The 18,048-nt window shown below is 42.0% G+C and overlaps 1 protein-coding gene across 1 annotated transcript in view; it reads left to right on the top strand.

The window, feature by feature from the left end:
* Window positions 1-18,048, top strand: part of PIK3R1 (phosphoinositide-3-kinase regulatory subunit 1) — an 82,893-nt gene that overhangs the window by 46,988 nt on the left and 17,857 nt on the right. The window contains exons 3-6 of the mRNA XM_039216925.1: window positions 9,332-9,424; window positions 9,865-9,939; window positions 16,807-16,938; window positions 17,750-17,951. Of these exons, the coding sequence (XP_039072856.1) occupies window positions 9,332-9,424; window positions 9,865-9,939; window positions 16,807-16,938; window positions 17,750-17,951 (502 nt within the window). The remainder of the gene's footprint in view (window positions 1-9,331; window positions 9,425-9,864; window positions 9,940-16,806; window positions 16,939-17,749; window positions 17,952-18,048) is intronic.

Genomic DNA, 18,048 nt, shown 5'->3' with positions numbered 1-18,048 from the left:
CTAATCCTATGGATGGCTCATACATTTCCTTTTCTCCCCCTCAGAGACAAATGTATGTGTATTTGTAAGTTATTTCCTGGGCTCTTTATCGTCCATCTGTACCTTGCTGAAAGTGATACATTAGCCAACTATATTTAGCTGAATAAAGCCCATTACATCCTTGGGGAAGAATGTGCTTAGTTTAGACTTATGAGAAAATATTTAATAAATGCTGTCCTCAAAATATTTAGCCTGGCTGAGGGGACTGGCAGGGATTCAATCCTGATAAAGCAGAGGTGATGGCGAGATGCTGGCCCGCTAGCCCAAGCTCCAGCTGAACAGACGCTGCCTCTTGTCACTAAGGGTTGTCACTGTAGTGGTCTTCCCTTGACAAGTGCTCTTCTGTCTTTCTTCTCTTCTCAGGGCTTTGTAAGCCCCAGAATGGAGCCCTGCAGTGTGTCTGACTCAGAAGGCACCTGAGATGCATGGAGTGGTTACTGCTGGCTTTGAAGTCGATCTCTTCTATAAAATCACTCCTTTACCACTTCCTCCTGGCACATCTTTGGCTAAAGTGCTAAATTTTTCTTAGCCTCAGTTTCCTCATCTTTAAAATGGGGACAATTATAATCCTTTACAAGGTTGCACAGATTAAATGAGACGAAGCCCTCAAAGCAGTGAGCACAGTTTCCAAAACTAAGTGTTAAATACATGAGAACCATCAGTAGTAGAAGTAGTAGCAGTCATAGTGCTTATAGTAGTGGTAGCAGGAATATTTCTTATTCCTCTCCTCCTACCAAAATTTAAACAACTGAGTCCACTTGAATGTGGCCACTTGGGAAAAGCTTTCTTGTGGATGTCAGGGGAACTGGGTACTTACTAGTTCTTGGCCTGAACTTACTGTGGCACCTTGTCAAGTTGTGACCTACACACGTAGCAGTGCATAGAACAGTGGATCCTCTACAGCTCATCTCTCTCTTTTGGTGTCTAATTAGGTATGATAATCAGCTCTCACTAGATTTGATAACTAGACCCTCTGAATCAGTCCTGTCATGTGCCATCATGTGTTTAGATGCTGGGCTCCTGGGATCTGTTGTTAAACCAGCCCTTGAATCCCAGGGCACATTGGCAGCAAGTACGAAGGTTAGCTCTTGGGATTCTCTCCCCCACCACAATCTGGGTTTTCTCTCTGGGACTGGTGGGCTCATCCTTGCTGCTCAGAGTGTGTTCTGAGGGCCGGCAACTTGGGCCTCACCTGGGAGCTTGTTGGATATGCAGAATCCTGAAGCCCATGCAGATCAGAATCGGGCTTTTAGTATGCTCAGTAAAAATTAAGGAAGCTTGTGCCTTGTGAATATTCCAACACAGAGAAGATATTTACTAAATCCCTGTGGAATTAGTATTTTACGCTGATTTTTTTTTCTAGACCTAATGTTTCTTTCCTTCCTTTGGGTACAGTGTATTGATGTTTTTGTCAGCTTGGGCCGCCATGACAAAATACCATAGACTGAGTGGCTTGAACAGCAGACATTTATTTGCTCATCTCAGTCCAGGTGGCTGAACCTCCAAGGTCCAGGGGCCACCACAGATGGGTTCTAGTGAGCATTGTTTCCTGGCTTGTAGATAATTGCCTCTCTTCCCACTCTCTCCTTAAGGAGGGAGAGAAAGAGGAAGCATTTTGGAGTCTTAGAAGGACCCTAATTCCATCATGGTGGCCCCACCCTCATGACCTCATTTAAACTTAGTTCTCAAAAGTCGCATCTTCAAATACTATCTTAATGATATTTGAGGCTATATCGTGTGGATGAGGGGAGAGGGTGCACTGTGCAGTTCAGCCCACCCCAACTGATTTCCGCCACCTACATTGAAATGCTTCACAGAAAGTAAGGTGAATTGATGGATCGGTAGGTAATAAAACAGATCTACTTAAATGTTGGTTGTAGAACCTAGGAGGAGGCTGGCTACATGGGCACTTCCTGTACAGTTCTTTCAGCTTTTTGGTATGTTTTCAAATGTCAGAGAAAAAGCCCACCTCTCTTGGTAGTTATTAGAATGGGGTCTGGTGGTTGTTTCCTCTGAGTTCGGTCCAGGCTTTGTGACGAAGCTGGTGCCACCCAGCTAGAGGACTTGGCCTCTGTGGCAGCCCTTCCCTCCTGTGGTACTTGCTCCTCGGCCCTCCAGCAGCCTGCTTCTGCGCATGTAGTGAGGGGCCAACCTAGATCAAGAAGCTTCTTTCAGCTCTCTCATTTCACCAGTAATGTCCATCTTTACAGTTTCTCTTTCACTTCTCCGCTCTCCTGATCAGAGGATCTTTAATTCTGGAGAGATGTGGGCTTCTCAGGTTACATCGGAAGACCCTGCTTTTTTAACATTGTATTTATCTGTTTGACTGTGAAATCTGTTACCAGCCACAAATTGGAGAGAAGTGAGTGCCTCTGGAGGTTCCCCTGGAGCTCCCCTGCCTCCCTCTTGCCACTGAAGGGACTCTCATTGATTTCTCTTTCTGGTGTTAATTTCCTGCATTTGAAAATATTTTATAGTGAGGGAGAAGGTGCTACCTAGCTCATTTTGGGGAAGTGCCGAAACTGGTGTTACCAGGGTAGGTTTACTTGAGCACACCAGCAAGTATTGGGGCTCCTCGCTTGTGAGATCGACCATCACTTATCTGTGCTTTATGCAGCACCATTCATGATCGCCATTCCCTTTTAAATTCAGGAGACTCCCAGGAAATTCTGGGTAACTTCTTACAGGTTTCTTCCCTTGACTGGGACTTGTAGACTCTGGGGAAGAAAAACAGGCACAGGCTGAACTTCAGGACACTGCTTACAAGCTTTGTGACCTTGACCAAATGACTTAATTTCTTTAAGGCTCATCTTCCTTGCCTTTTGAGTGGGGATAATAAGGACCATTGCATCTTTGGATGGCTATGAATAAAAAAAAATGAATGCCATGTGTTGGTGGGAGTATGGCTCCTAGTTGATATTCAGTAAGATTCAGCAAATGGTCAGGTACCCATTGTGGTGTGGTGTGTGATTTTCTCTTCTTTCCTTCCGTTTTGGGGCTTTTCAGTCACACTTCATGTGAAATCTTTCTTCACCAACAGACCAGAAGACCAACTTCTCTTATAAATCATTAGTCCCAGAACTCCCAGGGACTCCATTATAAATTATTTTCTGGGGGTGCGAAAACAGGAGTTCTTTTCTTCCTCACTTACATCCTGCCCATCATTTTAATTTTTGCTCTACACGATAAATTGTAATCTTTAAAAAAGACTCTAGCTTAGGGGATAACAATCATATTTCATTAGGTTAGCCTATCAGAGATTAAGTATAATCTTGCATTTCAGTGATCTCTTACCTCTGAGGATTTAGCTAAGGCCATCCAAAGCAAAACTGTAATGTATTTTTAGGTTTACTAAGATCTTTAACTGCTGTGTTTCCTATGCGAGGCTGTGGTGTAGAAATAAAACTAAATGGGCAGAGATCTCAGATCCCTTTCATTTGTTTTTAAGCTGTGGAGCAGAAGGGATCAGGGGGAGAAGATAAAGATATTAAAGACTAGTTAGTTTAGGGTATCTGAAAAGATTTGCAAACTTCCTATTTAAATCTGTTGACAAGTCTTTTAATTCCCCCTGACTAGTTATCTCTGAAAATAATGTAGTTATGGCTAAAGATTTATTTCCACATTGACTCTCTCTTCCTTTTTTCTTTGTCCATCCTTTTTTTCCCCCTCCCTCCTCAAAAAAAGTCCCTATTTCCCCCAAGTCCAGTATCATTCCAACTTCACTTTTCTTTACATTCAGAAAACTGAAGTATAACTCAAATAGAGGAGACCTTATAGGGGAAAAGTGCAACATGTTGAAAATAATGTGATATTTTACATAGGACTTTTGAAAGGCAGAATGCAATGTCTACCCTATCAAAATACTCTAGTTTGCCACCTTAAAAAAAGTATTGAAAATTCTGTTTCTGTTAATAGTTTCTAGTGTTAAAATTTGCCATTACAATAAAAAATCTTTTAGTAGTGAAAAAAATTACATAAATAGTTCTGAATTAATAATGCCTAACCATTAGTTTGTGCTTTCTACATAGTAGGCACTGCATCTACAATGTTTATTTATATTACTCATTTAATCCTTATTACTTTCATAATTATGCCCATTTTACAGATGAAAAAAACTGAGGTTCAAGTTAATTAACATGCCCAAGAATACACTCAGTAAGTGGTGAAGCCAGTGTTAGACCCCAAGTCTCTTTGGCTTTAAACGTGTGCTTTTCATAATCGTACTACTGCTGATTCAACAGGTGCGTTCCAAAGTTGAGGAACCCATATTGATTTTTTTTTTTTTTTTGCTTTGTTTTAGTTTTTTAGCTGTACTGTCTTAGCCAGCATTTGTTGTGGTTTCGCCAATAGGGCTTAAGACGTTTAAATGTCAGGATATTAACCATCATGGATATAAAGTATGAATGTGCTTATAAAGTTTATTCCAGAAAAGTATTTGTTAGACTTTCGCCTACGAGAATGTACATTTTTCATTAGAAATAATGAGAGACGTTCTTTCAGACAGAAATAGAGTTTTGACTCAACAACAGTTAATCAGCACACATCTTGATTTAATATTGATCCACCCCTTGCATATATACTTTCTTTTCTGTGTATTTGTATGGCATTTTAAAAGGTAAGTGCCACTTTTTCATGTACTTCCAAGCTACTTCCATCAAGTAATGAAATACTTGGCTTGGGCGGTCTCTGGAGTCCCAGAATTTCAGCTTAAACTTTCCATTCGTCCCTGCCAGGCACTGACTCTGAAATATCTTTTTTTATGGAGACTGCCTCCAAAAGGTGCAGCTGTGTGCTGGTTTCATCTTGCACTTTGCAGCGGCGTTGGCACCATTTAACGTGAGGAATGCCACTGTCTCCCACACACCGCTCGTGCCCAAGGACTGTTCAGGCCTGTCTGGGTTAGTGGTTTGGGAAGGATCTGAGTTTGGAGAGGAGACTCCCTTCTGTTCCATGTGAATGGCTGTCACCAGGGTTAAGGTAGAAAAATAGACCTAATGGAAAATGCAGCATCTGATGTATCACCAAAAATTCTTTCTGTAATCAGGGACACCTAATTCATTGGTATCTGTATCGGTGTTGAGGACTGATTCCTCTTCTGAAATAATATATGTCTTGCTTCACCACTTCTAGGCTCATTTGCTGTTCCTTCTTGTCTTCTTTTCTCCTTAAGTAATACTGATTTCTTTTGATGAAAAATAATTCCACTAAGTCAAAAACTTGTGTTGGACCAAAAAATGATAGGGGAATCTGAATTCACCCAGATTCTTAAGAGTAGATTTGGCTCAGACTTAACACATGGGCTCCAGCAATTTTCAGAGCCAAAAAGCATTCCTAATTCAGTTATAAAAATTTGTCTGAAAGATGAAACCTAATAAAAATGTATATATAAACTTCATGAGGACCATGCTGTGTCATTTTGTGTTTTGTTTGATAGTCACCGTATATGATCTATATATTCCATTTTTTTTTCTTTTTTACTTCCTTTATGTTTTAGTTTGTTGTATATAATGTGGTGCTTTATTGTGGACCTTTCAAAGAACAACTTGCCAAATTTGACAATGCCTACCAATTGTAGTTTCCTGTTAGAATTTCTTAAAATGGAATGTAATGGAAAAGGAAATAGTGACCTTGTGTACTTAATAATATTAGAGGAATCGTTGATTTTAGGATTGTTGAAATAATTAGTATTTTGCCTTAGAATACGTTTTAGATTTGTGATATTGATTGATCCCCTTACCCATAGGAGAAAATGTGCACTTTAAAGGCTTCTTGGGTAGGGCTACACGTTCCCTATGTTTAAATATTTTTAAGGGGAAATGGATTGAATCACAGATATTGTAAGAGAATAGGAAATCCTTGAATTGTTAGTTAAAAGTAAGACCTCTCTTTATAAAATTTATCTTTTAAAACTCCCATTGCAAAGCCTTAATCAGCTGAATCAGTGATTCATACATTTGAGTAATACAGCTTTTATCAATATTAAAAATTCAGTGGGAAATTCACTAGCCTCCATCATAAGAAGAGTACCTATACTCCCTATAGAACATCTAGCTTTGTTTTCGTTTTTTTTTTTGTATTGTGATGTGCTCTTTGAGAAAAGCTCCCAGATTGTTGTAGGTACCCGATGGCTGTCACAGTGCTTTTCAAAAACTTGAAGTAACAGGTTATGAGTGAAACATATGGTATTTTGTAGCTCAGGATACTGAAGGCAAACTACCTTTTCTTTCTTGCTTTCTTGCTTTCTTTTTTCTTTCTTTTCTTTTCTTTTCTTTTTTTCTTTTTCTTTTTTTTTTTTTTTTTGCCAAAGAAACCTTGAAAGAACTAAAGAAAGAAGGTTTTTCCTTTCTTTCCTTTTTTCTTCTTCTTCAAGCCAGAGTGAACAAATAGAGAGATGGAAACCCTTTTATATGTAGTATTTGCCAACCCAGGAATCTAACAACTGCTGGTGCATATTTGAATCGCAATTAGGTGAAATCTTTAATTATCAGCTAATTTAACTTTCAAATTTGCCTGCAGAAATGATTGTGTTGATAAGATTCTGGAGGGAGATAAACCTTTATTAAGTAACTCCGTTTTCAGGTGCCAGCTTTAAAGAATTTTTTTTTAAATTAAAAAAGACCTAAGTAATTTATGAGGGCAGGGACAGAGCCGGACGACTATTGCATGGCTATGTGGGATTGTGTATTTACTAATTAATCTTTAGCTTTTTGCATCTTGGCTGTGTGCTACTTAGTGAGAGCTAGAAGTTTGAGAAGGCTAAGGAGAGACGCTACAGTGAATTCTTGCTGATGGTTCTCTCCACCATTTCTAACCTTAGGTTTTTCTCTGTTGCATATGCTGATGGGATGATATATATCACTTGGTTTAGCATAGGAGGCATTTATGGGGGCGGCGTTTTTGCGAGCTGATGTTTTTCTGAGGCAAAAGGAAGTAGTTTATAGTTTATCAAAGAAGATGAAATGGTATGCTTTTTCATTTTACAGCATATCCTTTTTTATTTTACAGTGCTTTTGATGAAAAAGACCACATGACCCTTTCAAGACATTTGTATTCTCAGTGCGTCTCAGATACACTGAGATTTTAACATTTAGAGATTTGGGGGATGTCATTGCTGGGTTTTTTTTTTTTAAGGAATTGCCCACATGAATTTGCTTATCATAGTAGCATGTCCTAAAACTTAGTAGTAATCCAAACTAGATTAGTAGCTCCATTCCTGGATTTTCTGATTCTGGGGGTTTATGGTCGTACCTGGGAATCTGTCTTCTTAGCAGGTTCTCCACGTGATGGAGAGGCTCAGGTAGGGAACACAGGAGAGATGAAGTTCCCACTCAGCTCTGTGCCTAGTAACTAACTTCCTAGAGGGTCAGTGGCATGTCTCTCCTGCCTTTGTGAAGTCCATAACATGTTTAAGCGACGTTGCAGTAAGATAGAGTCACCTAAGAAGTTGTGATAGACTTTTCGTGCCCTGAGTACAGATGTCACTTAGCCCTATGCCCGGAAGCTCTGTCCCCAGGGATGGCTTTATGGTGGTGTCTTAGTAGCACAAAGCCAATTTAAGAGTCTTTTATTTGCTCTTGACATATATGCCCTAGGCTCAGGACATATAGGGCCATGTTCTCTAATAGGGTGGCCACTAGCCCATAGAGCTATTTCAGTTTAAATCAATTAAATTTTTGTTTGTTTGTTTCTTCAGCTACAGTGGCTCCATTTTAAGTGCTCACTAGCCACATGTGACTGCTTGGCTAGTCACTGCTTTTTTGGGTAGCACAGCTAATAGAACATTTCCATCTTTTACAGAAAGTTCTACTGGACAGTGCTGCTGTGGGATTTTCTTCCATTGTTTAGCTCTTCTCCTTTTATCCTGGGTACTTAAATGGCCAGTAGAGTTTAGTGGAAAGATTACATGTGTCTGTCACAGGGCATATGGCAGTCTAAAAGGCTCCTGCACTGCTGGGTTTAGGGTATGTAACATGACATAAATCATACTTCCCTCTCTGAGTTCAGCATTGAATATAATTTTTACCTGACTTACATGTTGTGAATTTCTTGTTCTAAGATTATTCTTAGCATTAGAAAGATGGGCTTCATTAGAAATTTGCTTAACATAATAAATGGCTTATAATAATCATACCACTAAAATCTCACTGAAACAAAATTATAAATATTTAATCTTTCTTAAGGGTTTTAAACGATTTATTCCTAGATAAGAGGGCACAGTGATGCACTGTGTCTAAAAAGTTACATGTTGCAGGCTAATAGAAAGGTTGCACCTTTAGGTATTTTTACATAGACTATCATTTACGTGTATTTTGCAGTTTGAGAAAAATAAGGTGAATATGTTTAGCTCCCTCTTCTGGTATATTATGAGATGGATATTTTTACTTAAAATGATTTTGTGTAGCTTTGGAGTGAGAATACAGTTATTAATGTAATGTTGAAGGCCATTATTTGTGTGTTAATCCAGTTAGTTTCTTCTTGTGTCACTACGATTTGTAAAATACGTAAATAAAGCGTGGAAAAACCGTTTGTGACAGCATCACATTTTTTAAGACGCTAACTGACCAAAATATAGCAAACCAAGGCTTTGGTAGCGGGTGCACACACAGGGGCTTAATTGGAATGTCATGTGGCCAGTGATCATCTGCAAGTGCCCTGTGTCTAAATATTTTAAAGTTCTAAATTATGGTAATGAACTGTTGAGTCAAATCCGGTCCATCCTTCTGCCTGGACAGTTACTGCTTCATCGTGACCCGGCGGCCAGTTCTTGGGTTTCAAGTTCTGCCTCGGAGCGTGGTGATCTGGGGAGAGCTGACCACTCTCCCAGCCTGTTTTGCCGTGCACGGAGGGGGCTCTGGGACATTCAAATTCCATCCTACCCTGAGTCACACCCACCCAGCCCCCAGCCCCAGCCCATGTACCTCAGGCACAGCAGCACACCCTGGCAGAGAGGTCTGCCCTGGGGAGGAGGGGCCTGGGGAAGAGGCCTGGAGAGGCTAATTGGGCAGGACCTTCCCAGATTCTAGCTAAGTATTCCAGAGTGTGTCCCAGGAGAGAAGTAGGCCTGCCCTCTGGGCCCCCAAAACTCCAGGAAGAGACCGCTGGAAGAGGCCCAGAGAGAGGAGCCCTCTGAGGTGCAGGGCTCAGCACAGGGCGCCATCTTGCTCAGGCCTGAGTTTGCTGGTGTCAGGTGGAACTAAACTGTTCTGTGTTTAAGTGTTCTACATTGTCCTCTAAGGCATCTGATTACCCCCAACTAAACATAATGTAATTGTCGGATTCTGTTCATTTGCAGCTTTGGCTCTGCCGGATCTTGCTGAGCAGTTTGCCCCTCCTGACATTGCTCCACCCTTTCTTGTGAAGCTCGTGGAAGCCATTGAAAAGAAAGGTAATTGGCTGGTAGAGGGAATCCGTTAGTTTGTTTTGTCCTTATTTCGTGGGTATCGCAATTTATATTTGTCAGTTGGGCACTCGCTAAATAAGCTTCTCGCCACTTGTCCTAGACACATAAGCTCTTTGTTGCCGTGTCCTGGGGAAACAGCCTTGGTCTGATTCCTGACTCCATATTAACATGTAGTTACTGTATGGAAACTATTAAATTCTCCGTAATTTAATAAATATAATTAACTTGCTCCTTAGTGGCCAGACGACTTCGCCAAAAGTATTGACATGCCAGCTACGATTAATAGTAGGAGTTAACTTCCAAGAATATTTGGTACACACATCTAGAATAGATAGGGGCTGGAAACTGGAATGTCGTTCTGGCAGCGGGCCCACAGGTTCTCCAGAGAGCAGTGTTTTGCATGCTCAGTCTGTTTTGTGTCTTAGGTCTGGAATGTTCAACTTTATACAGAACACAGAGCTCCAGCAACCTGGCAGAATTACGACAGCTTCTTGATTGTGGTGAGTGTCATGGAGCTAGAAAGACAAATGGGAGACACGGTTTCTTACCTTTCAGTTTCAGGTAAAGCGCACAACTCTTGAACTTGATCATACAGCTTTCTGAGTTTGAAGGAAGCTCAGAAATCACACACAGTTCCCTCTGCCCTATTATGGTAACAACACAAACCAGCGCTGACCTTTGATGTTTGTCTCCTGAGTTGGGGTGTGTGTGCCTGCTGTAGGCATGTTGGCTCTCCTCACAGCCAAGAGCCTCTGGGTCGTGCAGGAGTTGCAGAAGAGAGGAACACCCTCTTGGGATTTCTCTGGCTCTGTGTATCGACCATCTTTCTCCGACTGTGCAGTTGGCTACATCTGATTCATCTGGATCAGCTTAAAAAATATTTATAAGGCTATGTCATTTAACAAATGTCTCTTCTGACCTTTTCCATTTTCCTCCCCCCCCCCTTTTTTTGGCCCTCCTTCCTTCCTTCCAAATGCTTATTTGCTTTTTCATGCCATGTTTATATTAAGTAACATCATGATAGTGTTATATTCAGTGGTATGCTGGTAAACCCAATGCTCAGGCAGGTAGGGGAACCCTGGTTTGTAGTAGTTGCCCATTTCTGTGGTGTAAATATGCCCACTGCGGTCAGTTTCAGGCTGCCAACATGTTATCACTAAACTCCAACTTGGAAAGAATTGAGCACAGTTGGCGATGCGCAAGCCAGCTCCCACACACCATTGGTTAAAGGACATCAATTAATTCAACCAAGTGGTGGCTTTACTCTTTGTTCCCCCTCTTCTTTGCCAAACAGAATAAAACTATAAATGTGAATAAATTCACTTGGCGATCATCCTGGCAAGTCATCTTCTCTGTCATTTGTAGAATCTCTCCAATCCTTCATCCCCTCTCCAAATTTTTTTTAGAAAAGTAATTTTCTGCCTCACATTATTTCACTGAATTCGGATTTAGGAAACCAAAGGAAGGAAACCCAGTTGGGGAGGAAGCTCTTTGAGACATACACTTGTGCAAAGCATGTAGTCCATGAAAAACTCTGAAGGTGAGACAGCTTTAAAATGAGGCAGCTCATCAAAGTTTCTAGAAGAGATGTTTCTGGGAAAGAAGGAGATTCTATCTCTGTCAGTAAATAGTTTCACTTGAAATGCACCACCCAGACGTTTGAAGTTTGAAAATAATTTTTTTGAACTTTCATTTTTATTTCGTGCATGGAAACCAGTGTCACGCACATGCAAGGCATGTCCCTTGACAGTTACATCTCCTGCCTCACTCCCCAGACTGGGTCGGTACGAGCTGACCGGCGAAAAGCTCTAGGTGAAAGACGTACCTTTATTTCTTACAGCTTGACCAGAGTGGTAAAGAAACAGTGAATTTTTGTCCTTAGCCAGTTGAAGTTGAGATGCATGTTTTGGTCAGAAAATTGGTCAAACTGAACAACAGTCACAGGAAATGTTTAGACATCAGAGACCGATGCAATGAGAGTTATTTGAGAAATAGTGGTTAAACTTTTCAATGTGATTGAAGACAGATGATGCAGGTTAGGTCAAGAAAACAAATCTTCACCTCCCCTCCTGAGATGGAATACCTAACCAAAATTACGTCAACAGTATGTTTTGACAGGCAGCTTTCCTGCCACACTTGAGACCAGGTCACACAGGTAGAAAACTGGTTTCGTTTGGATTCTGTTTGATAAAAGTGAATTTTGTGAGAAGAGAAAGGGTAAAACATTATCTAAATTTAGGGAGTGGATCTTCCAGAACTTTTTATAGCTTGAGGACTTTTCAGTCCATAAGAATATTGTAATATCTTGGAGGAAGCTCAGAGGTAAGTCACACTAAAGAGAGAGAGAGAAAAGAATTCATGGCTTTTAACCAAACTTTGCGAATTACCAGAATCTGAAAAGGAAGGATGTGAAGGATAACGGCCTGCTTTTATTAGCACCTCCTAAATTATTTTATTTCATCTACATATTACCCTTATGATATTAGTTACTGCTGATGGCAAAGCTCTGACCTGCACCCAAATTGTTCCAACTCAAAAGTCCATACTCTTTTTTTTTTTTTCCTACTGTATTGGCCTACAGCGAATTGTTCCTTTGTTGTTCTCATTTGAATTTTCTCATTGTTTTGGTTTCTCTTAACCGGAAGCAGGTCTTTTCTTTTCTTTTTTTAATATTTTAATTTGTCTTTGAGAGAGAGTATGTGCCCTCAAGCTGGGGAGGGGGAGAGACAGAGAGACGGAGACAGTATCTAAAGCAGGCTCTGTGCCGACAGCAGAGAACAGAGAACGGTGGGGCTGGAACTCAGTTTAATGCTGAATGGACTGAACCACCCAAGCAGGTCCCCCACCCTGAAGCATGCCTTTTCTTTAAAAGTTCTCATCACAGTGGCACCTGGGTGGCTCAGTCCGTTTAAGCATCCGACTTTGGCTCAGGTCACGATCTCACATTTCGTGGGTTCAAGCCCCATGTGGGGCTCTGTGCCACCAGCTCGGAGCCTGGAGCCTGCTTTCTGTGTCTCCCTCTCTCTCTGCCCTTCCCCCACTCACACTCTGTTTCTCTCTCTTCCTCAAAAATAAATATACATTAAAAAATTTTTTTTAATAATAAAAGTTCTCATCACAAGAAAAATCCTGTACCTTTGGTGATGGATGTTAATTAGATTTACTGTGGCTGATGATTTTGTAACATAAACATCAAATCATGTTGTTATAATGACATGTACGGTTGTATGTTAATTATATATCACTTAAAAAAAAAATCAGGCTCCTTTAGCCCCACCACACCTGTCCACTACTCACTAGATGCCAGTAGCATCGTTCCCAAGTTGTAACGATCAAAAATGTCTCCAGACGTTGCGAGATGTCTCTTGGGAATTGGGTTCGGGCAACAATTGAAAACCTCCCTGAGAACTGCTCCCTTAGGTAGAGATGAGCTGGGAAGAGGACTCCATTCCAGTGGGAGGAAGGCTGAGATGCCAGAGAGCCTACCAGTTACCTTCCTGAGCAGACTCAGTGAAAAATGGGGCAGAAGAGGGATACCAACCCCTCCATCCCAGACCCATAGATTGTGTAGTTCTCGCCTCGCTAACCACAAAAGTCATCACATGACAGATGCCTGTGGCTCTTGGAAGAGCTTGTTAGGAGAGTTGTAATGCAGAAAAGGAGACTTAACGGAGCAATAGTCAGAAGCTCTAAGGAGCCTTAGAAGCTACATTAAAAACCATAAAACCTATGTCATCAACTCTAGTGGATTTGACATAAGGTGAGCTTATCCAAAAACTATCCCAAGACTTGAAATAAGACGATTTGATTCAAAGGCTATAAAATCCTCTCTGGAATACACTCCATGTGTTCCAGAAGGTCTTGGGTGAATTAACAGTAGTCTGAGGGTTTTTACAGCCCAGTCCACAAACATTCAGCAAGCCTGTCCTATGTGCTGGGCCCTGAGGGGAGCAGAAAGAGCAGGTAAGAGCCACAGCCCGTGCCCTTGAGGTGCTCTCAGTCTAGAAGAGGAACACTTAGTTACCATACCATCTGGGAAGTGTCATGATAGAGACGTGGCCCTCCCCTGAGAGAGGGACCTGTGGCATATTGAACATCTTCATGTTATATACCACATTGCCAAATGGTATCACATTCTTTAAGATGAGCAAATTAAGTAACTTTAATTTTCTGGGCAAAGAGACATAGTAAATGATGCGTACAGGGTGTGAAGGGTATGGGGTGCAGCAGGTTGTGAAGCGGGCAGCGGCTGTGGAGTGTTCCTAACAGTGAGGCACACACAATTTTGTCAGACAGGCCCCTAGTAGTTGCATTACTTCCAATGTGTGTCCTTAATGCAAAGACCTTTTCCTTGTTAGAGATCATTAAGTCCACAGGTGGTTCTCTAGAGGATACTTAAGTGATAGAACGCTTTGCCTCTCCACTGCCTGAGATTAGTAGTTCTTTCCCTCCAATTCACTTAACCACATTTTCTACGAGGTGGACTTTTCTGAGCTTTATTGGTGTGTGATTCTTTGGTAAGGTCTGCCTAAGTTAGTAGGGCGACTTGGGTTTATGATACCAATGTGTCTGAAGTACTTAGGTAACTTCAGCTTCAACCCAGAGTGATTTATAGTATCGCACTCCCTTCATGGCTTTCCAGGACACCACCTTCTACTCTGCCTGCAACACTTGGACTAAATGGATTCCTTTTCATTCTCTCCGAGGCCACAACCTAATCCAGTCAGTCACCAGGTTATGTTAGTTCTTGATCATGTCTCACACATTTTCAACTGTTAAAATTTGAATTCCCAGAAGTGTTTTCTTCACTTCCAGCAGTGCTCTTTTCAGACTTCTTTTTAACACCACAGTTAGTAAAGCTGTTGAAAAAGGTAGCATTTTGTTCCTCGGCTTACCTTTTGCCCATTGAGTACAGCAGTCTCCGGATGATCTTCCTCGAGGTAGCCCTCACATCACTGGGTGTGCAATCCTTCAGCAGCAACCAGATGCTTCCCCTAAGATCTAGATGCCTGTGGTCTTCCTGCCCCAGCATTGCCTCTTTCTGCCAGCATTGGTGCTTTTCTCTACCCTAAGCACTCGGAGAGTGGTTTGGGTTAGTATTCCCCCATTATTGAATTGCCTGACAATGTCCTCAAAACGTTATAAATATTTTTATGACTCTTCTTGAGATTGTTAAAATTCTGTGTCTTACTGTTTCTTCAGACACTCTTTTGAGGTAAATTTATATTAATTCTGAGATGCAGTATTTAGCGACTCAAAATTTAGGAAATCTAACCGATAGATTAGTTCATGTCTTCCTGTTGAGGTTTTAGAAGGATTTACTACGTGATTAGCCATCCCTAAACAGAACTCTTCTCAGATCAGAAGCACCCTCCAGACAGTATTTGGAAATATATGAGGGGCTACTTTAGTTCACTAGGGCTGCCATGACAGCCTTCCACAGACTGGGTGACTCCATTCGCAAACCTGTCTTCTCACAGTTCTTGAGACTAGAAGTCCCAGATCAAGACAGGTTTGGTTTCCTCTGAGGCCTCTCTCCCTGGTGTACGCATGGCCACCTTCTCACTGTGTACTCACGCTGCATTCCCTCTCTGCGTTCGCTCTTGGCATCTCTGTGTGTCCAAAGTTGCTCTTCTTACAAGGATACCTTGGACACCTGGGTGACTCAGTCAGTTAAGCAACCAACTTTGGCTCAGGTCATGATCTCATGGTTTGAGAGTATGAGCCCCACGTCGGGCTCTGCACTGAAAATGTGGAACCTGTTTGGGATATTCCCTCTCTCTCTCTCTCTCTCTCTCTCTCTCTCTCTCTTTCCCCCTCCCTCCTCCTTCCCTTCCTCCCTCCCTCCCTCTCTCCCCCTCCTCTCTCTCTCCCTCCCTCCCAGGCTCATCCCTAATGGATTAATTTTAATTAAACCACCTCTTTAAAGGCCTTTTCTCAGTGCATGCGGGTGGCTCAGTCGGCTAAGTGTACAACTTCAGGTCAGGTCATGATCTCAGGGTTTGAGTTCGACCCCGGCATCAGGCTCTGCACTGACCATGTGGAGCCTGCTTGGGATTCTCTCCTCCACCTTTTGCCCCTCCCCTGCTTGCTCTCTCTCAAATAAAAATAAACTTAGAAAGGGGAACCTGGGTGGCTCAGTGAGTTAAGTGTCCGACTTGGGCTCAGGTCATGATCTCAAGGTCTGTGGGTTCGACTGGTACAGCCCCTCTGGAAAACAGTGTGGAGGTTCCTCAGGAAACTAACAATAGAACTCCCCTATGACCCAGCAATAGCACTGCTAGGAATTTACCCAAGGGATACAGAAATGCTGAGGCATAGGAGCACATGTACCCCAATGTTCATAGCAGCACTCTCCACAATAGCTAAAACATGGGAAGAGTCTAAGTGTCCATCCATGGACAGATGGATCAAGAAGATGTGGTTTATCTATACCATGGAATACTTCATGGCATTGATAAATAATGAAATCTGGCCATGTGTAGCAACATGGATGGACTTTGAGGGTGTTATGCTGAGCAAAATAAGTCAGGCAGAGAAGGACAAATATCATATGTTTGCACGTATAGGAGGATTAGGAGGAACTTAACGGAGGACCATGGGGGGAAGAAGGGGGGAAATGGTGGGGGAAAGGGAGAGAGGCAAACCAGGAGAGACTCTTGAATGCTGAGAACAAACTGAGGACAAATGGGTGTGGGGGGGAGATGGGCATGGAGGAGGACATTTGTGGGGATGAGCACTGGGTGTTACATGGAAACCAACTTGACAATAAACTATTTATAAAAAAAAAAAAAAAAAGGTCTGTGGGTTCGAGCTCCGCATCGGGCTCTGTGCTGACAGCTCAGAGCCTGGAACCTGCTTCAGATTCTGTGTCTCCTCTCTCTGCTCTTTCCCTGCTCATGCTCTGTCTTTCAAAATAAATAAACGTTAAAAAAATTTTTTTAAATAAATAAAATAAACTTTAAAAAATGACAATAAAGGCCCTATCTCAAAATACACCTCCTGAGATAGTGGGAGTTAGGGCTTCAGCATATGAATTGTGGGGGACACAACTCAGTTCATAATGGGGGCATTGTTTTCCATTGTTGTTACCCCAGAGTCCGAGTATGTGCCCCTGGGATCCTGGGGAGAGGCCATCATGCTAAATGCTTGTAACTTAGGGGACAGACTTCCACAAAGAAAAATTGTTCTATTTGAAATGCCAGGCGCAACCCCTGTGAGGAACCCTGCTGATAACAACTCAAGTCTTTTACATCTGTCCTCATACTGCTTACTTTCATGTGTCACATTTGAGTCACACGTACAGAAAATCGGCCCTGCCAATGTACACAATGTTTGAAATGCTTTTTAAAATGTTTCTGTCCTAGATGCCGCCTCCGTGGACTTGGAAATGGTCGATGTGCACGTTTTAGGAGACGCTTTCAAACGCTATCTTACGGACTTACCGAATCCTGTCATTCCAGTAGCCGTTTACAACGAAATGCTTTATTTAGCCCAAGGTTTGTTTTCTTTTCTGAAAACCTCAGTGACCATACAGTGAGATGCGGATGTGCATGTAAACTGTATGAGATGCTGCCTATAAAGAGAGCTGTTGTAGAAATTATTAGTAGGAATCTGCCCCTCCCTGACACCCTCCCCGTTAGCACAAATTCCCTCCCTTACCAGGGCATGCATTGGGAGAGCCAGATTCTCGTTTGCTTAGGAAGACTGTCCACATGTTGAAATGGCTAATTGTTAACCTCTTATCAGTATTAACAAAGTTCACTACGTCACTGAAGGCCACAGTGTTCCAAGTGCCATCTTGGGATTCAGGGAACCAGGGACTGAGACCGTTGACTAGCGATGTTCATACCGTTTTCCTCGAGTGGCCATTACAAAATGTGTTGAGGGAAGAGGACTCTCAGGCTTAGGAGCCTAATGCTCAGTTCAAGTGCTCTGGGGACAGGAAATTGTGGTTTGTAACCTTCAAAGTTGAACCCTGTGATACTTATCTGATGCTCCTCTGAATTAGCCAATCACACTCAGAGCTGCTCAATAGAGGGCAGAGCTCTGCCAGCACACCCTGATCCTCTTGTGGTTTTTTTACACCAAAAGTTTCTTGCATTTCCATTTGACTTGAGATTTCTCCTTTCTCGCATTGCCTTTTGTACTGAGAAGAACAAATGTCCTGTCCGCCACTCATCATGACTTTGTTGTGCATCTGTAGATGCAGAACAGAAAAATGTTCTAGGTGTTTAGCTACTGATATCTAGAAACAGACTCTTAGTCTTCTTCTTTTCTTGTTTTTTTTTTTTTTTTTTAACTCTATAGAAGTACAAAGCTCTGAAGAATATATCCAGCTGTTGAAGAAGCTCATTAGGGCACCTAACATACCTCATCAGTATTGGCTTACACTTCAGTATTTGCTCAAACATTTCTTCAAGCTCTCTCAAACCTCCAGCAAGAATCTTCTGAACGCAAGAGTACTCTCTGAACTTTTCAGCCCTCTGCTTTTCAGATTCCCGGCAACCAGGTAAGGCAAAAGGAGAGAAGCATGTATTTTGGGGTGATGGGGACAGTCCTGAGGTGATTGATTGATCATTAACCTTATTCTCAAGATAGTTGCTCAC

Source organism: Hyaena hyaena, unplaced genomic scaffold (genome assembly GCF_003009895.1).
Source record: "Hyaena hyaena isolate Hyena2069 unplaced genomic scaffold, ASM300989v1 scaffold_659, whole genome shotgun sequence".
NCBI classification, from domain to species: domain Eukaryota; kingdom Metazoa; phylum Chordata; class Mammalia; order Carnivora; family Hyaenidae; genus Hyaena; species Hyaena hyaena.
This window is presented reverse-complemented; position numbering and strand designations above follow the sequence as displayed.